The sequence below is a fragment of the Camelina sativa genome, chromosome 3 (genome assembly GCF_030686135.1).
Source record: "Camelina sativa cultivar CO46 ecotype springtype chromosome 3, ASM3068613v1".
Classification (NCBI taxonomy): Eukaryota; Viridiplantae; Streptophyta; class Magnoliopsida; order Brassicales; family Brassicaceae; genus Camelina; species Camelina sativa.
This window is the reverse complement of record NC_141882.1, coordinates 11,965,608-11,989,297: the sequence shown is the minus strand read 5'-3', so window position 1 is coordinate 11,989,297 and position 23,690 is coordinate 11,965,608. Positions and strand designations below refer to the sequence as shown.

The 23,690-nt window shown below is 34.2% G+C and overlaps 3 protein-coding genes and 3 pseudogenes across 10 annotated transcripts; 4 read left to right on the top strand and 2 right to left on the bottom strand.

Moving 5' to 3' along the window:
• Nucleotides 1–2,196: 2,196 nt before the first annotated feature.
• LOC147946826 (uncharacterized) lies at nt 2,197–3,081 on the bottom strand. The gene has a single exon (XM_087507267.1). It carries the CDS (start codon nt 3,079–3,081, stop codon nt 2,197–2,199), a length of 885 nt encoding a protein of 294 aa, XP_087363393.1.
• A 254-nt stretch (nt 3,082–3,335) lies between these two features.
• LOC147946825 (uncharacterized) lies at nt 3,336–5,593 on the bottom strand (annotated as a pseudogene).
• A 273-nt stretch (nt 5,594–5,866) lies between these two features.
• On the top strand, nt 5,867–9,179 carry LOC104776889 (methylenetetrahydrofolate reductase (NADH) 1). 8 transcript variants are annotated; one of them, XR_766182.3, is made up of 4 exons: nt 5,867–6,359; nt 6,502–6,584; nt 6,673–6,782; nt 8,853–9,179. XR_766182.3 is itself a non-coding variant. In XM_010501050.3 (3 exons), the coding sequence occupies exons 1-3, from the start codon at nt 6,172–6,174 to the stop codon at nt 6,673–6,675; spliced, it is 279 nt and encodes a 92-aa protein (XP_010499352.2). In that variant the 5' UTR covers nt 5,940–6,171; the 3' UTR covers nt 6,676–9,179. The 8 variants fall into 8 exon arrangements, 3 of the variants coding, with proteins under 3 accessions (XP_010499352.2, XP_010499351.2, XP_087365004.1); XR_015595496.1 differs by having other exon boundaries at nt 5,940–6,364; nt 6,673–7,269; XR_015595495.1 differs by having other exon boundaries at nt 5,958–6,364.
• On the top strand, nt 7,730–8,771 carry LOC147946824 (glutathione S-transferase T3-like; annotated as a pseudogene).
• A 6-nt stretch (nt 9,180–9,185) lies between the features above and the next one.
• On the top strand, nt 9,186–10,724 carry LOC147946823 (uncharacterized; annotated as a pseudogene).
• Nucleotides 10,725–12,290: 1,566 nt separating this feature from the next.
• LOC104776888 (S-protein homolog 21-like) lies at nt 12,291–13,022 on the top strand. The gene has a single exon (XM_010501046.2). The coding sequence runs from the start codon at nt 12,393–12,395 to the stop codon at nt 12,792–12,794; it is 402 nt and encodes a 133-aa protein (XP_010499348.1). The 5' UTR covers nt 12,291–12,392; the 3' UTR covers nt 12,795–13,022.
• Nucleotides 13,023–23,690: the final 10,668 nt, after the last annotated feature.

The window sequence follows — 23,690 nt, the reverse complement described above, 5'->3', positions numbered from 1 at the left end:
TTGACACCAACAAATTCCGGTTCGACCGAGTTGATTTAAATTGTCGATTTGATCCCGTTTGGTTCAAGTGAATCCCTAATCGACATATATAAGGGGGAAGTCGACGTTGGGAGAAGGAAAACCCTATTTTTTGTCGACACCCACATGTCTGACACTTGTTTCTCTGGTTTGTTGTGTTGTTTGTGTTGCTTAACATTGGAATCTCAGCTTCTTGTGTGCATAGCCCAATAGATGAGATGATTACCTCACCGAATGTTTATGACAATTCTTATGCATCTCAATTTGTGTTTGTGGTGGAGGTAAAGGCAAAATGTGATAGTGCAATCAATGCGATGAAAATGAGGATGTTCTAGAGGCTTGATTGATTGTGGACTAACTATTGTTAGGTTGCTAGAATGGAGTCGATAGAACATTGTAGCATGTTGGAATTGATTATTGACTTTGTTGGTTTATTGGTTTTTTATTGTTGGATTCTTTATTGGTTTAATGGTATTGCTTGGTTATCCGATCCGTTGTTGTTGATTAATGCTAGGTTGTTAGTGGATATGAAACCACTATAGATTATAATATATATAAAAAATGAGAAGGGTTATTTCAGAAATCGCTTACTTATTACAACGGAAGCACATTTGCTAATATAACATTATATTTGTAAGATTTAAATAGTAAATCCTTACCATTTTAATAAATACCACAACTTAAAGTTATAATTTGTAACATTATTAGTGTATATACGTTATTTCCTTACAAACCGGTGCACATCTTAACAAATCTCTAAATAAATCATTTCCTTATACATAACTAAACAACTCTCTTATGTTTTCAAACCAGAGAAGAACCAATGAATATGCAGAAGCCACTTACATAGCGTCGTGTGTTGGGACAAGAAGCCCAGTCAGAATCAGCTAACAAAGTAAAAAATATACTAAATAATTTTTTTTTTGGATGTAAAGTATAGATCAGTAAAATCATTTACACTTCTAATGTAAAAACAATTTAATAAGAAGATCATAATAACTAAAGAGAGCCACATTCTCCTATCTATATATAATTTCAATGAAAATCATGATTGTTGGGTTATCAACCATGAATAATCCTAACATTCGTGAATTTCAATGTCAAAATAGAGTTGGCCAGCGGTGATTTGTTGTCAACCATTCATGAATTTAAAGACCATGTACAAATAGAGTTGGGCAGCGGTGGTTTGTTGTCCATCCTATTTTTTTATTTTTAGGTTGAACTAAACCGCCGACGGATTTTTCCGTCATACGCTGCTACCATTCATACTTTTAATGTTCTTAAATTGATTGTTATAATTTTTAGTTGTATAAGGATAGACACTAATACCCGTTATTCATATTCGTCCCATCTCGAAAAAAGGTATTCATGATCTTAGGGTCAGATAAAGAGTATTATAATTCTATTACTTCCGGATAAAGATCGAGTATTGAGTATTCATTTTTTAATACCTATCCATTATCCAACCAGTTATTTGATTTATTACTTGACCTGTAAATATCCGCTTTTTAATGTTTATATAAGTCGGATATCCATTCTACACTTAAAGTGATTTAGAATAATTTGTAACATAAAATTATAAGTGTTTTTTTGTTATGAAGTTGTAGTACAATTTTTTTTTTGAAAAGATAAATAAGTTTTGAGTTTACCCAGGTCAAATTAATACATGTAATCATTATGAATGTAAATATATATTTAGAAAATAGTATAAATCATGGAAAAAAATAGTATAAATATCATATAATGTTCTGAGTTTTTCTTTTATAAAAGCAGAAGCTAAAACTATATATATATATATATATATAAATAGAAATATATATACTTTAATATAGTTTAAAATAATCAATAAAAAACCAAAGCCCTACTAATACATAATGAGTTTGCAAACATAAAAAATTGTTAGGAATTTTTAGGCCAAGCTGTATACTTTTATTATTCACTTTATACTTCAAAATGTTTATAATGACCCATGCAAATTTATTTTAACAAATGTTGTTTAATTTATTTTAACAAATGTTGATCACCATAATGTAGCCACAAGTTACGGCTTTTTAATTGCCAATGTTTTTCTTCCTCTCCATATGCAGTACTGAGACATCTTTGAAGTTCATGTAGTTGGTCTAAGGAGATAGCCGGATTGGTGTGTGCTACATCGATTTCCTGAGTCAATTCTTTGATCTATATAGCAGAGTTGGTATTATGGTTTCGTTTCCATTGTGAAATGTCTTTCCTACAGTGACAGATTTGTTCATAAAGAGACCTATCTTGTGAGTCAGAATCGGACCAGCTGTGCTGTACTACATCGTGAAACTCTTGGAGTTCGCAGAGTCGAGTATCAAATTGAAAAGGTTTCATACCTCTGTCCGTTGTACGTTTGATATTTATTACTACTGGACGATGATCAGATTCCACCATTTCCAAATAAATAACTTCAGATGCAGGGAAAGTAGCTTTCCATTGATCATTAGCCAATGCACGATCGAGCCAACATTGAACTGTATGCTTCCATCGTTTTCCAGACCAAGTCATATTATTTCCTTTGAAAGGTAAATCAGAAACTTTGCAGATATTAACCATGTTTCTGAAATCTGTGAAGCTCCAATTTCCTCTTACACGACCACCTCGTTTCTCATTGTTATTGAGTATCTCATTGAAGTCACCACACATTAACCAAGGACCATTTCTGTTTGTTGATATTCGTTGTAAACGTACTAAAAGGTGATGTCTCAGTTCACGTATTGGGTGACCACAAACACATGAGAAATAGACAGAAACATATTTATTATTGATTTTGCAGTCAATGATCTTTTCGTTTACATCATAAAAACAAACAGAAACAGTCTTCTTCCATAACATAGCTAAACCACCCCCTATACCCAAAGGAGATACACACTTCACACAATCATATCCCAACTGAGGTGCAACGTCGTGAACGATATCATCTGGGTTCTTAGTCTCGATCAGAAAGAGTATGTTCGGGGAATAAGTTGCCTTAATCCCTTTGAGGCGTCGAACTACCAGGGACCCTTTCAAGCCCCGGCAGTTCCAAAAGGTTGTATTCATGGCGCCTCCGGTGGCTTACGGCCCACCGTACCATCACCTTGGTTGATCGGGACTACTCCTTCCATGTCGAATGGTGCCTGCTCTGTTGGTACCGCTTGCATCAAAAACCAATTGCGTGTCTCGAGTGTCTCAGATTGTCGTACATTTCTCTTTGCACAGCATTGTTGAGTGTCCTCAGAAGCAATGGTATGGCGTGTATCACAGCAAAGTAGTGGAAAGATCACATTGTATTCATGAGTAGATGAATCAGTCTTTCACTTCTTAGACACAGTAGGGTTGTTATCATTCTCTGTTTTGACATGAGCAAGTGCACTTACGTTTTGTGGCAGTTCTTCAGGATGGTCGTCAACTGGATCCTCTGGCTTATAGTCAGGGTCATTATCTTCATCCGATGGTGGTGGAGGGGGGGGGGGGGGGGGGGTTGTTCCTAGAAGGGCAGTCAGCAACATCATGAGTTATCAAGCCACAGTGTGTGCAAAAGTTGCGGAGTTTCTCATATCGAAACTTAAGAGTACAAGTGTGATTTCCAAACTGGAATTGGCGTTGGAACCGTAGAGGAGTGTTGACATTCCATAGTTATGCGGACATCAGAACTAAACCAAACTGGGAGCATGGCGAACCAACCGGTCCACACACAAAACTGGTCCACGAAGAGCATCTTGGAGAATCTTTTTCCAAATGGAGTTCTGATCAAGCACAAAGAGAAGGGTTAATTATTCATCATCTAATTAAACCTAAGAAGTCCAATGGTTCAAGAGGGATCAAGCATCATCAAGTCAAATCACCTCATTGTTGGGATATGACTGTTGCACTCTTTTTCCCTTGTCTAGGGTTTTTCTCACTAGGTTTACCTAGAAAGGTTTTTAATGAGGCAACACCAAGTCATCAAGGAACCACTTACCATTCATCTGATTCAAAGATGACACAAGAAGTCATAGCTGAAGTACTTGTTGGACTACTCGCTGGACCTGCTGAACTACTCGCTGACAAACATGCTGAACTACTCGCTGACAGACATGTTGAACTACTCGCGGATGAATCAGACATCATTGCAAGCTATGAAGAGTTTCGGACTTTTGACACTTGGACCAGCCCTGGAGGAAGCCCACACACCTATTTGATTCACCACAAGTCCCCAACCAATGGAGAACAACCCAAGAGAAGACCCAAGTCCAAACCACCCTTTGAATCATGTCCGTTGATTTACTTGGAGCCAGATATGGAAACTTCCATTTGCTTTCACTTAGACGTGCCCCAAATCTACATATTGAAACCAGGAGAGCTTCTACAACTACTAGAGAATATTTGGAGGATATCACACGCAATAATAGTCGTTGGATCAGGCGGATTCAATTCTATTATTACTTGCCTATTTCGGACCCGATTGTCATCAATGCACAACGACTACTTCCTATTTTATTTTTGTGCATATTCGAGTTTCCACAAGTGCCTAAGAAGCTTCCAAGACGTCACCACTTCCTCCCCAAGCTAACGAGATACAAGACACATCTTCTTGCCTTATTTGGACTGATTCTACACTTAATGGTCCAATGATCATATTTTCATTAATTGTTGTGATTCCTTTCTTGTTTTAGAACACTAGAACGTGTAGTTGAGCCTATATATGCTCTTTAGTTTGTTCATTGTAAATCACTCTTGATCATTTTAAAAGTAATAGAAACGTTTTCTTCTTTACAAAGTTTGAGTCTTTGTATTGCTTTGTTCTTTAGTTCTTTGTGAGTGATTCACTTAGTGCTTCAGAATCCTGCGTATTAAGTTTGTTGAGTGATTCAACATCCTTCATTCGTTCATTGATCGAGCGAGTCGATTATCCCACCGATTGAGCGAGTCAATCACCCTCTTATCCATCGTACCACACCTTGATTCACAAGAGAGTGCTTCAGAGCCAGCTCGTGAATTCCACCTTCCGCAAGATAAGCTTTGAATCTCTTGATCCTTGTGTGATCTTAAGTTGGAGTGATTCCAATCTTAAATCACATAGTAGTCGTATTCGCACATAGTCGATTAAGACCGCCCCATCTTCGCCAAAATCAGTCTCCAGGAAATTTCCAATCGTTTCTCCGATGAAGGTTATCATACGAAGGGTGAGGAAATGGACCGGAATTCCCCAAATTTGAACCCAAAAAGGAATGGAAGTCAAATCCGCATCAGTTTGGTTAGGATGCCATCGTTGTGTAACACACATCCATTCATTAAAGGACCAAGGTCCTCTTCGCTCAACAGCCGCCATGGATTCCTCGGAGTGAAATATGAATTGAATCTTCTTATTCTCCAAGATTCGACCAGAGATCTCATCATTACTCTCCCAAAGCCTTGGTGAAGTACTTAGCATCGCACGAAGGTTCTTCTTCCTAGGGTTGACCAACTTCACCATTAGACTGAATTGTGTCGCTTGAATCGCTTCTGCACATAGATCGGCTGAGAGATGAACCGTAGCATCCTCAATACCCAAAGCAATTTCTTTCATTTGGCATCTGATTCGATCTGCCATCAGTAATATGAACAACGAAAAATGATTAATTTCACTATGATCAACCTGAGGAAACCAGAGACCAACGCAAGGATTATATAGGTTTCGATGAAGGCGGTTACAACATTGGTAGCCATTTTACCATTACCAACCCTTGAAAAAACTGCCAAAAACTGGCGAGATCGGCGCTTAGAAGAGAAGAGACACGAAGAAATGATGAACCAGTGTGAAAACCAAAATCGCATCGCTCTCATTTTTTTTGTTTTATAAGTATCGTATTTATTAAGATACGTCATTTTTAGCTTCATGAGAGCAACTCCATTGGTTGTATTTTAGCAAAGTTGTTAGCTTAAAAAGCTAAAAAGATAAATCAGAAATCCTAATTAGTTAACAATCGATCTTTAGCTTAGAGATTTTAGGAGCGATGCTTAGGTAACATGTGTCAGCTTGTGAGCAAAATTTTAGAAAGAAAAAAAAAGCCCTGTTTTTTTTTTGTTTAACCTAGTCGTTTTTTCTCTCTCTTTTCTGCGATATCACTTGGGGTGCAGGAGGATCCACCGCCGGCTTCGAGGATACAGAATGTGATTTGCGTCGAGACTATGATGCATCTCACTTGTACCAACATGATTGTCGAGAAGATTGACCACGCTCTTGAGACGATTAGATCTAATGGGATTCAGAATGTGCTTGCTCTTAGAGGAGATCCTCCTCATGGAGAAGATAAATTCGTTCAGGTTGAAGGAGGTTTTGCTTGTGCTTTGGATCTGGTCAATCATATTTGGAGCAAGTATGGTGATTACTTTGGAATCACTGTTGCTGGTTATCTTGTTATTGAATTTGCCCCATCCTTTTTGCTGGTTTTGTTCTTGTATTTTGTGTTTGTATTTTTGATCTCTGATTGAGGATTTGTGTGTTTTTGTTTAAATCAGAGGCTCATCCGGATGTTATTGAAGCTAATGGACTTGCTACTCCTGAATCTTATCAGAGTGATCTTGCTTACCTGAAGAAAAAGGTTCAGATTTGTGTTGTTCTTGCCTTTGCATTTTGTGTGTGTTGAGTTTGGTTACTTACTCGTCTTTGATCTGATGGGTTGTGGCTAGTGAAACATGTTGATGTTGGAGCAGATTTGATTGTTACCTAGCTTTTCTATGATACTGATATCTTCCTCAAATTTGTGAATGACTGTTGGCAAATTGGGATCAAGACCAAGGTATGTTATGATCTCTTACATGATTCATGATCGGGCTTGCTCTGTAGAAAAATGTTGTCTTTGTGCTTTAAGGCTGATCGATCCATGGATTTGATCCCGTTGAGAGTGACAAGCACGACAATGATCGATCCATGGATTTGTATGAAATGTGTGAGTGTGAATATAACTCTGATCATCAATTCATCATCTTATCTTGAAAACAACAGCTAGGTTGGTCCACTGTCCACACATCTTATAACCATACCATTATTATTAAGCGTAGACATATTCGTCTTGATCTCTAACAAAATAACAAAACCATTATTATTGTTTGTTTGGGTTTTCTTTTCTTCTGTGTGTTTAAACTGTGTATGTATACGTTGGTGATATATACACACAGAAATTTTCATAGTTAAAAATTGAGTTTGCATTTTGTGTTGAGGAGTACAAATCATTATTCTGCCGTTTAATGTTCGTCCTATTCCCACTATCTCAGCCGTATGCACAAGTAAGTAACCAACCTTTGTTTTGTTTTTTTTGTTTTTTCTGGTTTGAATTTTGGTCAATCTTTTGTTCCACCAAGTTAATATTAGTTCAACACACGAATGAATGCTTTAATGTTTTTCTTGTTGAATTAAGTCACATCATTATTTAGTGAACCATTCAACCAAATTTTTGCAGTGTGATAAATGGTTGGTTGTATGTTATTAGGTAAAAACTTATGTCCACCATTGATTGCTACTTATGTGACTTTTAACCATAAACTTCAATTAAATCTCTTGTTATATAGATAAATTCTTCTTACTCTTCCTTCTTCTTCAACCATAAACTATTCTTGTTACTCTTCTTTCTCCTTTAATTACAAACCATAAAAACTCTTTCTATCTCTTCCGTCTCCTTTAAACACCAACGACAAACACTCTTTCTTTCTCTTCCTTCTCCTTTAACCACCAACCAAAAACTTGACTATGGAACCATCTAGTGACATGTTAGGTTTTATGGATCTTTTAACTAGTCAAACCACAACCAACACTGTCGAAGCCAATGACTATGATGAGGTTCCAAGCGAAGGTGAACACCAACCTAAGGAGCGTCAACAAAGAAGGAAATGGTCTCAGAAAGAAGATTTGATTCTCATCGGTGCTTGACTCAACACTAGCAAGGATGCCATTATTTCTAATGACCAAAAATGCAATAATTTTTGGTCACGCATAGCAGATTATTATGCTGCTAGTCCTAAGCTTGCTGGTGTGGATAAGAGAGAGGCCAAGCACTGCAAAAAAAGGTGGCAGAAGATCAATGAGACGGTTTGCAAGTTTTTTGGAAGCTATGAGGCTGAAACAAAACAGAAAACTAGTGGCCAAAATGAGGATGATGTGATTAAATTGGCTTACCATATATTCTTCAACGATTGCAATGTGCAGTTCACACTTGAGCATGCTTGGAGAGAGCTTCGCCATGATCAGAAATAGTGTGGAGCTTCTACTAAAAAAGGTACTGGAGCTTCTAAGAGAAGAAAACATGATGACCATCCTTCACAGTCATCAACCTCAGTTCCAGCGAATGTGGAAGAAGAAGCTCGTCCTCCAGGTGTTAAGGCAGCAAAGGCCAAGGGTAAAAAGGTGTTGAGCAAGCCAAATATTGTGGAAGAAGAAGGCGCTTCGCTTGAGGAGTTTCAGAGCATGTGGGAGATAAGGCAAAAAGAATTTGATTTGAAAGAGAAGCAAAGTATGATCAAAGAGAAGCAAACAATGCATAAAATGCTTGACCGTCTTCTAGCTAAAACGGAGCCGCTTCCAGAAATGGAATTAGCTTTAAAGAATAAGCTAATTAGTGACATGTTGTCAAGTTAGTTTGAGTTTATGTTAAGGTTTACATTGCTTGTATGTTATTCCTTTCAGTTCTGTTTTATGCTATGAGTTGTATATCTGTTTTATGGTATGAGTTGAATTGATGTTTATGTTTGAATTCAACTTGTTTGGTTTATAATGACAGTCGGTTGGTTATGTATATGTTATGTTTAACTGTTAACAGTTTGAGTTGGAGTTTTTGTATGAACAAGTTTGGTTGTTGTATTGGCGACTATAACAGGTACATGCATTTGGGACATTTGAAAGAGACCGTGAGGGGTACATGCATTTGGGACTGTAGAAGACAAGAAGAAAAGGAGCAGAAGACAAGGGGAAGAACAAGGCCAGCCACAAGTTTTGTGAGTTGGACACTAGGTTACGGATGTTGAAGAAGTAGACAAGAAGAGAACAAAGCCAGCCATAAGTTATTGTTACTCTTTTGCACATGGTCATGGATGTATGTACTATATGTACTTTGTATTATAGACACCACAAATTTTACAAGCAATGTAAACCACAATTTTTTTTTACAATCTCCTCTATATAAGTGACATGAAGAGTTTATCAATATGGATTCACATTTCATTGTCTTTTTTTACAATCTCTCACGATACAATATTTTCCAGTTGCATCTTTTTCTCCTTTCTTTATCCACCAAAAACTTTTAAAATATATATTTTTCTCCTTTCTTTGGTGAAATGGTATCTTCTTCTAATAATATTGAAGAAAGGATGGATGACTACTTTGATCAAGCATTTGATAATTTTTTTGATAAAGCATTCGAGAATCGTTTCAACCAAGCATTCAATGATCAACAAGAAGCAACCACAGAGAAGCCAAAACGATCCTTCATTGAAAGAGACCGTGAAGGTGGTCACAGACGCTTATGGGAAGATTATTTCTCGACGATGCAACATATCCTCCTCACCTCTTTTGTCGCCGTTTTAGAATGAACAAAGCCTTGTTCTTGCGTATCGTTGAACGACTCTCTGCTGAAGTTCCATACTTTCGACAACGACAAGATGCTACTGGAAGGTTCGGTCTCTCTGCACTACAAAAATCTACAGCAGCAATTCGTATGATGGCATATGGTTGTGCAGCTGATGCAGTTGACGAATACCTCCGGCTTGCTGAAAGCACTGCGATGTTATGCTTGGAACAGTTCATTGAAGGAGTCATTAATTTATTTGGAGATGAGTACCTCCAAAGACCCACAGTAGAAGATCTTCAATGACTACTCGTTATTGGAGAGTGGCGCGGATTTCCCGGAATGATAGACAGCATAGATTATATGCATTGGGAGTGGAAGAATTGCCCGACCGCATGGAAAGGTCAATCCACACGTGGATCTGGAAAGCCAACAATTGTTTTAGAGGTTGTACATTCACAAGACCTCTGGATATGGCACGCACATATTTTTTGGACCTCCATGTACATTAAATGATATTAATGTTCTCGATCGCTCACTTGTTTTTGATGACATATTACAAGGTATAGCTCCCAAAGTGAAATACTTTGTCAATGGACGAGCCTATCATATGGCTTACTATCTTACATATGGTATTTATCCAAATTGGGCTACTTTTATCCAATCAATTCCAATGCTAGAAGATCCGAAAGCATCTTTATTTGCTACATGTCAAGAAGCCACACGTAAAGATGTCGAGCGTGCTTTTGGCGTTTTGCAAGCTCGATTTGCCATAGTCAGAAACCCAACTCTTTTTTTGAGTAAGAAAAAAATTGGAAAGATTATGAGAGCATGCATCATACTGCACAATATGATAGTAGAAGACGAACGAGATATAGCCACTCAGATTGATAAGGTAACATTCACACAAGCAGATTCAAGCAGAACTCCAGAAGTGGATCTCTTATATTCTATAGATACGCCTTCAAATGTCACTAACCTAATGAGGAACATAATGATCAGACGAAATGACCTTCGTGATCGAAAAATGCATCAAAGTTTGAAAGATGTTTTGGTTGAGAATATATGGCAAAAATTCGGAACCAATTAAGATTTCAATTAATCGTTTTGCATTGTGTTTTAAATATGCTTTTATGTATTGTTTGTATAAAATCTTATGTAATATATTCATTTCAAGTTTTTAAATATATACAATATTAAAAATATAAAACAAAAATTATTATACTATAATAATTTCTAAATTAATAAATTTAAATTAAGGACCACATTTTTAGATACTACAAATGGACCATAAAAATAGAAAGTTTTTAAGAAGTTTGTTAACTTCACATTTATTCACTTTTATTCAAAATTAATGTTTTTAGCAACTTTCCTAAAATACAACCAATTGAGTTGCTCTAAGAGTTGGTTTAATCATTAATTCTTAACTCTTAATTCTCGTGTTGTTGTTGTGGTGTTTATTGAACCGGGAGATTTAACCATTCTAGACCGGAAATCATTGGTTAATGGAAGCCCATTAAAATTTTAAATTTTGCAAATAAAACCTTAGTTTTCTGTAAAAAAAAATTGAGCACCAGGTCCCAAAAAAAAGGTGAGCCGGGCCTGATATAACATAAACAAAAAAACCTGATTTTTTTGGTTACTTACTTGGTTTCCAGGAGATCCACAACGAGCCGGTTCTACTACAGGCCATATATAGTAGTTGATAACTTTTTTTTTCTGGAGTTAGTACTATTTCTGGTATAAAGAAGCACTTAGAAGCTGCAATGTTTTCATATGCTTTTTTTCAAAAACTCTCACCTGAAGCATTTGTTAAACATTTACATCTAAGATATTAATATATATTAAATAATTATATATAGTTTCTTTGTAAAACATATAAAAAATTTATGATTTCAAAAAACATAAACTTATCTATTATAAGATAATATTTATCAGTAACTTATTAATGTTATTATTTAAAATAATATAATAATTTATTTAATACATAAAAAATAAAAATTAAATATATAAATGTAGATATAACGTTTATAATATAAATATTATTATTATATTTTAGATTAATTTTTATGTTCTATATATTTTTAAAAATTATTGAAATTAAAAATGTTAATAAAGATATAATGTCTTATCCAAAAATAATAATATATATATTAATTCTTTTTAATAAATGTGTCACATTATATATATATATATACTATTTAATTACAAACATATATATATATATATAATCATAATATTTATTAAATGTGTGAAATATATTAAACATATTATCTAACAATGACTCAATGAGTGATATTTAAATTTTCTAATGAAACACATTAAAATTATATATTTTTAATATAATATATTAAATATAAATATAATTATCTAATCACTCACTTCTCCACCGTCAATTAAATGTGTTATATTAATCACTGCATTAAGCTTATGCAGCTTAGACTTTATGTTGCATAATGTTAATGCTCTATTATCTGTTGTTCCAATTAAGCTCTATATTGTGATTCTTATGTTGTGTGATTGTGTACTACAAAAATATATTTATGGTTCAGATTTAATCTCATTAGGGGACCACATAAATTTATTTGGTTATAACTTTTTGGTAAAACAAGATAGCCTTAGATTAGTCAAAATTCTAAAACACTGATTTTCTATTTTTAATCATTAATAAAAAAGAGTGTGAATCCAAAAATAACAATATATAGATGTATATATAAATACTGCAAGTACAAAAGCAATTTAACACAAGAAAATTAAATCTATTTTTTTTGTTAAAGCACAAGAAAATTAAATCTAAACATCTGAAAAAAGGTTTTCGAAAAAAAAAATAGAAAAAAACATCTGAAAAGAAGCATGAAATATCTCTTAGTTTTTCTAATTGTTTATGGCCAATGCATCATTGGTAATGTATCCGCCGGCCAAACAAATTATCTCGAGGTCTGGAACGATCTAAACGTAACCCTCTTTGTGCATTGTAAATCCGGAAGTTCCGACAGAAAAGGAGCGTATAAGCAGCCTGGACAATTATACCCTTTTCCTATAAGAGATAATTTTTGGAAGACGACACTTTTTTGGTGTACTTTAAGACAAGGGCCTAATTGGAAGAAAGGACGAAAATTTGATGTGTATAAGTATGAAAAGGGTGTGGCTCAGGGAGCCTACTACATATGGAGAGCAAAAAAAGATGGTATTTATTTTCAGAGAAATAAAAATCCGCTCCATAAAGTGTGGGATTGGATGATACTACCGAATTGACAAAAAAAAGATGATACTACCGTAAAAAATATTATTATATTGGTATTGATCTTCTCATCCCTAATATTACTTTTTATTTTTATTTCTTCATTTTTTGTACATATACTTCCACTCAATGGACAAGATATAAAATATCGTGAGTTTTTATAACTATGTAATATTTGTTCTTTTTCAAAAATAAATTATTTTTGATATTCTACTTAATAAAATACTCTCGTTGGTGTACCATATATTGTATATTGTTTAATTTGATTAAAAGAGCATACATACTGTTAGTTATATTAATAAAGACAAACTTGTTATATATATATATATAAGAAAAAGTAGTGCATCCAAGAATTCTAAGGCAAAACTAATAAGCAATAGTGGATTTGACGGACAAACTTTATTGTTGCTCTTAAATCATTTTCACTTTTAATGTGAAAATTGTAAGTAAAGAGATCTACATTGCCCTATCTATAACTTCAATGAATATGATTGTTCTGTTAATCTGTTATCAACCGTGATTAATTTGTTCCATAAAAGAGATTTTGGGATAAATGATAGTGCTAACAAAAAAAGTTAATAAAGGCCAGGGAGATATGTGGAATTCAATCAAATGTTTAATGACGTAATTTTGTCGGCTACAAGAAAGCATCTATATTTCCGATCACCATTTCCAGCTAAATCAGTATATGTATTGAGAAATTTTTAACTAATTTTCAATAAAAATATATTAAAAGGGAATTAGTCAAAAAATTTCATTATCCCGAATTAAAGTTCCACAAAATTTATCGAAATACTTAACTGAAAATTCGTCGAAAATAATAATTTTTAAAATTTTGAATTATTATTTTTTTTTCAAAAATAAACAACTGATGTTGGGCATCGATCCATCACCAATGGATCTGACTCTTTTGGGAGAAAGCCCAATACCAAAAAAGGAGGACACTTGTCATTCACGGTGCGAGAAGACGAAGAGTTCGGCGGTGATTCAGCTCGGCGAGCCCCAAAGGAGTGCGGGAAATTTAGAATCCCATAGAATCATGGGAATTGAGGTAAAACAACTAGAGAACCTTGAAAGGGGGTCCACAAAGTAATGGCCGGTAGGAAACCAAATAAGTTCAAAAATCGGAGCATCCGATGTAAATACGGAATCAAAACAGTCATATTAATGATAATCATTAGATTAAATGTCTCAGTTAAATGTTGGTTTGTGTATAAATACAAAACCTTTTACACCAAAAAATGAGGCATCAAGTATCAACACACATTATTATAGTAATTTGAAAGTAAAAAAAAAAAATAGATCATACAAAGTAGATCTAGGAAAGAGAAAGTTAAGAGCTAGAAAAAATAATCCTCTAACGACTTGAGGAAAAACAACCTCGCCCACCACACTTACCACGCTTTTCGACTGTAGTACACCTCTTTATCTCCTTCTCTCTAACTTACTCGCCACCTCTCATGCAGAATCAAATACAAACACTGTTTTACCCTTCTAATTGGTGACTAATTACTATCACTAGCATATGCTCCTCATGTGTCAATGGAGAGAGAGCTTGACTTGAATTCTCTGATTGCTTTAGAGTTTTTTCATTACTTAGAACATTTTCAACTCATAGAGTAAAAACCTCTATTATAGAGTAAAATGTTCTCCAACCCTACTATATATATCACTCTAATCACTACAAGAAAACAACGGTAATCCCTCGCAAACGTTGCGAGGAAAAAAAATTCCCTCGCAAACTAAACGCAAATTGCGAGGGCTTGTTTATAAAGTAATTTCCTCGCAAAGTTAGTATCTAGTAACTCCCTCGCAAATTTGCGATGTTTTTGCAATAACTTTTTCCGTCGCAAATAATAATAATGGTATAAAAAAAAAGTTAAAATTTTCATTTTGATTAGCTTAATTAAAATTAAACCGGCAATTAGAATTAAACATGTAATTAAAATTAAACCTGTAATTAGAGTTAAACCTTATAACTTATGCAAATTAAAGCTGTAATTAGAATTACTAAGTTTTCAAATAACAAAGTTTACAAGGGAGATCAAGTTTACAAAAAAACATTACACATTACACATTAAGAGAGAAAAGAGAGTTCATCAGTTTGATTAGCTGCCGGTAGCTTCTCCGTCGGTTGCCTCTTCGGTGGTTGTGTCTCCGGCAGCTGGATCCTCTCGGTGAAACCTTGCAGCAAACTCTGGATCTTTCTCTGCAAGATAATCAAAGTAAAGCATCATAACTATGCATCTTCTGTAACTGAGTCGCCTAACTTGCAAGGGTAGCTTCGGCAGCAGCAAGCTTTGCAGCTAGATCATGTGGATCTTAAGTGGGAGGAAGCAATTGACCAATGTGAGCTGAAGATGCTTCTGCTTGCAAGTTCCCAACCCCATATATCCGGTTCTTTTTCTTCGGAGTAACCTGCCAACATAAGAGAGACACACCAACAGTTAGACATTGATACAAAGAGAAATTGTAACAAAGATACATAAACAATGAACTTGCAAGAAGTTTACCTCAACATATATTTGGTTCTTTGCGGTAAGAGATAACCCGCCAGAAGCACTGCTCTCCACATTATCCCCAGAGAGTAGCAAAGATTCAGCTTCAGCTATCCTCGATGACACTTGATGGTAGACTTTCTCAGACATTCCATCAACAAAAGACCCATCAGTTTTCCTATGAGTCTCTTCTAGGACAAGCAGGAAATCAGGTAGTGGATCATCGGTCTTCTCAGACTAACACAAGAGTTATGAAACAAGTATTTGATTAGACAATGATCAATGCTTATAAACAGTGAATAAACAAGTGTTAAATAAGTAACTTTAAGAGGTATACTTACATGCTTTCGTGCTCGGGCTTTAAAAGATGCCTGACCAGATCGATGTTTGTGTATTCCAGTGCCATCAGGATCACTATACCGAGCATTACGGCTGTTGATACTCTTTGCTTCTGACTTTGGTCCAAGCCAAAACTTGACCAAGTCTTCCCATAATGTAGGATCAAGCCACTGCGGCATTGCTTCATCACCTTTTCGCTTCCACTTACCCTTCCACCGAGACACTTGATCACTCATCCGACTATTCAACTTGGTTTCAAACTCGGTTCTAACTCTTCCGTTGATGGACGGGTCCCAGTTATTTGTTTGCTTCAAAAAACATCACATGCATTAGTAATTAAAACACAAAATCTATATTTAAAACACATCAAACACAAAGCAAACTTACCGCAAAAGTTTCAAACCACCGATTTATAACTCGACCTGGTGTTTGGGTCCAATTGGCATGAGCATGTTTGAAATCTCTTTTAAAAATGGCCCGGACAGTAGAAGCCACATAAGGGTCCTGGTCAAACATACAAAGCAAAGGATAAATCGAATGAGGTACTATGAAAATACAAAAAAAAAATTAGACACAAGAAGATACTTTGAAACAGTCTCACCAGAGGGTACCCGGAGGTCGCTTAGGATCTAGTTTCGGTAAGGTAGCACGTCTGGGACTTGCAAGTAACTCTCCCAAAGTAAAAAATGATTGTTGTGGAGATATACGAGAAGTTGATTGCTGAGGAGGATCATCAGGCATCGCCGGAGAGATTCCATGTAGATTATCCTGCATTGCCGGTGATGTACCTTGAGAAGAAGCGGGAGAAGGTAACCTTTGGGGATGAGCAGAAGCAGAAGTTGTCCTTTGAGTACAGATTGGAGGAGTTAAACCTTGAGAAGAGATGAATCTTCTGTAAACGTTTTGGTTTACCGAACCGTGTTGCTCTCTTGAAGACATCTGAAAGCAGAACAAAAATCTGATTAGAATTAAGTAAAAACCCCCAAATCAAATTCAATAAAAACCCCCCAAATCATTAGAACCCTAAATTCAAAACCCTAAATTGAATCCCTAAACTCCAAATTGAATCCCCAAATTTGAAACCCTAAAATCGAATTAAAACCCAAATCGAATCATAACCCTAAACCCCAAATTGAATCCCCAAATTCGAATCCCTAAAATCGAATTAAAACCCTAAATTGAATTGAAACCCTAATCTAAGTCATCTTTCTAACTACAAATAGATAGAAGAGGAGAGGAGGAGACTTATCAGACCTTGAGAGAAGAGATCGAGTTTAACCGTTAAAGAGAGAAGAGATCAAGTCGGATCTGAGACAAGAGGAGGAGAAGGGTTCGAGAAGGGTTAACCGGACCTGAGAGAAGAGGAGGAGACTCACCGGAAAAGACAGAAGAGATCGGAGAAGAGAGAAGAAATCGGAGAAGAGAAGAATTAGGGAACTAGGGTTTTTTTTGCTGTGGATTAGTCGAGGTTTGAGCTACGGTCAAACTAGATTTTCTACTTATATAGAAAAACATTGTGTCGCAAATCCCTCGCAAATATTGTTAGGGTCTATGGTCCCTCGCAAATCCCTAGCAACCATATAAAAATAGGTAATTAATATTTCCAGACTTTGGGAGAGAATTGCGAGAGACCATAGCAAATCCCTCGCAGAGTCTTTTGGGTTTAGGTTTTGAAATTGACATTTATACCCTATCTTTGATTATAAACATTAGATTCATCTTTTTAATCATTTATGATAATGTAATTAGTCTATAGGTTAAGGTTCAAAGGGTTTAAAGTGTCATTTGCGAGGGACTGCTATGATTTGAGAAATTTGCGATGGATTTGCGACTAATTTAGGGTGTAGGTTTTGAAATTGGCATTTGTGCCCTATCTTTGATTATAAATCTTGGATTCACCTTTTTAGTCATTAAAATTATTGTAATTAGTCATAAGGGGTTTCGGATCAGGTTTAAAGTTGTCATTTGCGAGGGAATTGCTATGGTTTTAGTGTTTTGCAATGAATTTGCGACGCATTTGCTATGCATCTAGCGAATTACTCGCAAATTTGTCGTAAACCTTGAATATCTAATTTACAAAAACCATCAAAATAATTTTAAAAAATTAGTCAAATGAACTTGCAAGTATATTATAAGGTCCAATCAGCTCATCATATCCTTCTCTATCATCAAACTTTACAAAATTGTCTAATTTTGCATCTTGCTCCAATCATTAACTATCTTCTACATTATATCATATACATGTTCATTACATTGAGACAAATATTCCAAAATTTTCTAATTCTCCAACAATTTTGTGTTGCACTGCCCTATTTATGATTATAAGTCTTGGATTCATCTTTTTTAATAATTAATAGTAATGTTATTAGTCTTTAATGTTTAGGACTTAGGGTTTAGGGGTTAGGGTTTGAAGTTGTCATTTGCGAGGGAATAGCTACAATTAGTGTTTTGCGAGGGATTTGCGACGCATTTGCTATATATCTAGCAAATATGTTGCAAATTTGTCGCAAATTTTGAATATCTTATTTATAAAAACCATCAAAATAATTTTAAAAATTAGTAAAATTAACTTTCAAGTATCATTATACTCTTTTCTCTCATCTTTTTAATTATTAATAGTAATGTATTAGTAGTGTAGTTCATAATAATTCACTTTATGAACACATTGAAATGTATTTCAAAGTAATTATATTAAGTTTTGTAATATTTCTAAAAAAATAATTTCCTAATTTAGCAATGGATTTGCTATGGCTTTCGCAATTCCCTCGCATGTCCATAGCAATTTTGCTATGGATTATGTTTTCGCAAAATCGTCGCAATATTGAGATGCGGATTTGCGACGACTCTCTTCCTCGAAATTTTGCGAGGGATTTTGTAGTGGTTTTTAGTTTCTTGCAGATTCCTTGCAAATCCACCGCAAATTTGCGAGGGTTGTAATCCGTCGCAACTCGTCCTCGCAAAAGGCGTGTTTTCTTGTAGTGAATATAGAAAAATTAAATAGGTTTTCTCTGATTCAAATAATGATTTTGGATAACTTCGTGGGACTTATGATAATTTGGATTTTAGGAGATTTAAGTGGGGATTAAGATATTTTGGTGGATTTGTTATTATTTTTTTAATAATTTGTGATTTGATGAGATTTGGTGAGATTTTAAAAATAATTGTTAGTGATTTCAAGAGATTCTCACACAAAGACACACTGTTCATCAACTTGTTAAACACAAAAGGCACCCTCCTATGCGTAATAGTCATTGGTCAAAAAAACACTGAAACAGAACATGGTGATTAACAAAACTAACTCAAGAGAAATACATTCCCGATCCATAGGCTCATTTATCTTTTGTGGCTAGCTTTATTCATGTAACAACCTGTCCCGTGGACCCCAATAGTCTACCGATATCTGCCCCAACGGACCGTCCGTGGACCCCACTAGCCCACCGCTAGCTGCCTCAACGGACCGTCCGTGGACTCCGCTAGCCCACCGCTAGCTGCTCAAACGGACCCCAAGCTGGCCCTGCAGGGCATCGATCATAACCCCTCACTGTGGAAGGTTGTTAAAGGGTGGGGACCAGGGTTCAAGAAACGTGTGGCGCACCAATAACCTACTGGTGGATTGGGATATTCACAGTGAGAGGTTAGGATCGATGCCCTGCAGGGCCAGTTTGGGAACGCCTGGCGCACCAGGGATCACAACCCGTCACGTGGACCCCACTAGCCCACCGCTAGCTGCCCCAACGGACCGTCCGTGGACCCCGATAGCCGCCCAAATGGACCCCAAGCTGGCCCTGCAGGGTATCGATCATAACCCCTCACTGTGGATATCCCAATCCACAGATCAATTGGTGGCACCTGTAGGAAGGTTGTTAAAGGGTGGGGACCAGGGTTCAAGGAACGTCTGGCGCACCAATAACCTACAGGTGGATTGGGATATCCACAGTGAGGAGTTAGGATCGATGCCCTTCAGGGCCAACTTGGGGTCTATTTACGCGGCTAGCGGTGAGCTAGCGGGGTCCACAGATGGTCTGTTGGGGCAGCTAGCAGTGAGCTAGTGGGGTCCACAAGACGGGTTGTTACAATTCACTATTACGGGTTTAGGATTGAGAGTTGATCTGGAACTCTTATTAAATTCATTGAATTGTGTTTTTGCTTTTTTCTGTTTGTATTGTCATGGTTTTAATTAGTTTTCTATAATTTAAAACAGCATTTATTGCCTTTTTACCCTCTATTGGGCTTTTGCTTTTCTCTTTTGGATTTTTAAACTCCAAAGATATTTAATATTTTCGGCGACATATTTAATATTTTCGTCGACATATATAATCTAACAATATTTTTTCTTAGCAATATTAAACAAAAACATATACCAAGAAAAATGTCAACATGGATCATTGTTAAAAACTTTGTTTTTGGCCACTTTAGCATTGATGATTAAAGTTATGATTTATACTATTCTATGATATTGTAATATGTTTCATAAAGTACATGGGCAAAAAATATAATAATTTGTACAAAAAAATTGAAAAAAATATCAAAGGTTACAAGACTTATATCAACTACAAGCTTATTATATACTAGATAGTGACTCACGCTATACAGTGCAGGTATATATTTACGTAAATTTGGATTTGTTAAATAATAGTAAAAATAATATTTCTTTTCTTCATTATATAATTTTATATATTTAATATACTTAACTTCATACTCTGATTTTTACTCGTAGTCGGTACCACTATTTTGGTTTAGGTATAATATCAAAATTTGTTAATTATATATTCTGTAAATTCTAGAAAAAAACTGTATATATTCATGATCTGGTTTTACAAATTGATGCGATCGTGTTTAGAGATGTTAATATACCAAATTTACATTCGTGATTGGTGTTAATATTAACACCATTGTAGTAATTGGTATAACATGTTAGTATATTAATTTACAATTAGATTATGTATATGTATATTGTCAAAGTTTTTCTTATAGGTGGAAATTCTCTTTTTTATATAGGTTAAATTACATTCGAATTTGTAAACATTAGTGCATGTTGAAACTAGGTAATATGTGTAGAACCAAAAAAATAAGGAATAAGGTAAAAATTTTATTTATATTTTATTTGTAGATGTAAATTTTAATATGAATAGTTCACCTTATACACTTAGTATTGTTTACATAGAGAATATTGTGTATAAAATTAATTTTTATGAATTAAATAGTTTATTATTGTTTTCTAATATTTCTGAAATAATAAATCAAATCTGTTAAATAATTATGAAAATATTTATTATAAAGCAACTAGATAAGGATCCGTCCGATTTGCGGGTTTAAATTTTGTAAATAAAATAACATTTAATAAAAACATGTTAAAATTTATTGTACATTATTTATTCAAAAAAATTGCTATAATACAATGATTTATATCTATATAGAAATCTTTTATATATGTTACCATTAAAAATGTATTTTTTTACACCTAGATATACTGTATGTTACAAATATATTATTTACCACCACCTATTATATGTCTCTTTACTTTCACTTTTTCATATTTTCTTTAATCACTAAAATTGTTGGCTCAAAAAACATTTTGAATACATAACAATAGTGTATGAGTAACCATAGAGAGAACCTCGGTTCTGTCCTCTTCCCTTATGGAAATAACCTTCGCTCTGCCTTTCTCCCTTAGGGAGATAACCTTGCGTCCAACCTCCCCTGTCTTCCTCCCTTGGGAAAATAACCTTGTGTTCAACCTTCTCCGCTATAGAGAGAACCTCGGCTCTGCCCTCCACATATGTGGAAAGAACATGTTCACTTCTTTTAGCTATCTCAAAGTGGCTTGCTCCAACAACCAATGAAACTAAAGACCATTTTCCAACGTCACAAAATCTTTTGATAGTAACTAATGTTAAATTTCCCAATGAATTTCATGGAAGTTTCTTTGACACATCATTATGTAGCCTCTGTCTCCAAGCTCCTATGGATCTATCAACAACGATTTATGTTTTTTCAATATATTTATGTTTGTAGGCTTGTGTTTGATTAGCCTATTTTATCCAACCAATAGGTTGATGACTTTCTCATCTTTATCTCCTTTTGAGATTGAACGAATGGTAACAATTATGTTGGCACACAAAAAAGGTCTATGACAAACCAATCAAAGTTGAGAAATTAGAAAAAAAATAATTTGACATAATTAATGAAATAATATAAAATTATAAGCACAATAATATATGAATCTCAAGTAATTCAAAGATGAAAATATAAATTAAATAAAACAATCTAAAACTACTACAATAAAACTTAAAATACAGTATTAGAAAAAGAAGATGCATATATGAATCTTCCCTCTTTTTTTTGTGAACATATCAATCTTACCTACTCCAAAATGAAAAAGTAGAAAGTACGAGTATATTTTGGTTTAAAAAATATGGAAAATTTGTTTTTCCATTAGAAAATTTCGACCAATAGAACAAAGTTGAAAACAATATTTTTGAATAAATTATTTTGTTAGATGAATAATATGAGACGATCTATGTTTATATAGAAGTGATTATTTATATTTTTTAGAATTAATAATTTTCTGTACATTTTCCTTAAATCTTTTTTTCTATTTTATGAGAAAATTTATTCCAATGAGCTTATTGTGTTTTTAAAACTTTCTTGCTTCCCACTTTCCTGCAAGACGTATTATCGTTCGACGATAAGAACGCTTTCTGTTTAGTTGATCTAGTGATATATAATCTCTGTTGTTATCTTGCATTTGTGTATTCATCCTTTTTTTATGCTACATGCCCTACAAATTAATAGAAGTAATAATAACACCGTGAAAAATTTGTTAATCCCAAAAACCTTAGTTATTATGCATAAGAAATTGTGTTAACACTTCAAAGTCAAAGATTGCGTAGTATGCATTATGAAATTGAGAAACGAACAAAATTCAAAGAAACGACGACGAATACACATGGTAATATCTAGGAATCTATTTATATGGTTGCTTCGATTAGACAACAAACAAATTGCGTTCGAGGAATGATGATGTGTCAAACAAAAAGGTTAATAAAAAACAAAGAATAAAATTTTATCAAGAAAAACAAAGCTAGTCGAAATTATTTTGTTTGCAGATAAATATGTCATCATCTATTTGCTTATATAGAGGGTGTATTTACAATCCTTTTCTTTTTAGGGTTAACAAAGTTTTTTTAAAATATAAAAATATTACAATTATCTTATGCATCGTTTTACCAAGCTTGAAAACTATGATTTATGATTGTTAAAATTGACATGTGTTACGATCTGATGAGTTACTAACTTTGATATGTGAATTCTGATCGTTAAAACTAACATGTGTCAAGATTTGATGAGTTACTAGTTTGGATATTTAATCGTTAAAGCTGACACATGGCATGATCTGTTGAGTTTTTAACTTTAATCTCTCTTCATTAAAATTAACATATGTCACGATCTGGTGAGTTAAACTTTATATAATAAGATATCTGCTTTTTTTTTTAGTTCTTAAATTAATTTAAATACAATGACATTTTGCAATATGCCACATATATATATATATATATATATATTGTTCCAACCGAATAATTAGATTTAGAATATATATATCCACAAAATTTAATTTCGAAATCTAAAATTTTAGTAATTTATTTATATATCGAAAAGAAAGTTTTTCCCAAAGTATGTTTATAAAAAGGTACATATGACGATTAATTGAGTTTCAACCAAATACGAGTAACAATTTATGAAGTTTTTGGTAACTTTAAAATTTTAATATGTAAATATTAAATCATTTCTAAAGTAAATGGATTTGTCTTTTTCTTCTTTGAATTCAAAAGTTTTCTAAATTAAGGTTATTATAATAAGTAACCGTTTTCTAAAATATGTACAAGCGACAAGAATATTAATGGGGAGTAAATTTATATTTGACGAAACATGAATGGTTGTTAATTGAGTTTCCTCAAAGTTTAATATGCCAACTATCAAACGATTCAAACCAATTACTAAAGCTGCAAAGATTCATTTTTTCATTGTTTGAACTAAAAAAAAAAAAAATATATTAGTATAAAACTTTAGATT

Coding starts and splice junctions, on each gene's coding strand:
- LOC147946826 (XM_087507267.1), bottom strand. CDS start 3,081: ATGAATACAACCTTTTGGAACTGCCGGGGCTTGAAAGGGTCCCTGGTA.
- LOC104776888 (XM_010501046.2), top strand. CDS start 12,393: ATGAAATATCTCTTAGTTTTTCTAATTGTTTATGGCCAATGCATCATT.
- LOC104776889 (XM_010501049.3), top strand. CDS start 6,172: ATGATGCATCTCACTTGTACCAACATGATTGTCGAGAAGATTGACCAC. Junction 6,365..6,501: donor TCATATTTGGAGCAAGTATG/GTGATTACTTTG, acceptor TGTTTAAATCAG/AGGCTCATCCGGATGTTATT. Junction 6,585..8,852: donor TTGCTTACCTGAAGAAAAAG/GTTCAGATTTGT, acceptor CGACTATAACAG/GTACATGCATTTGGGACATT.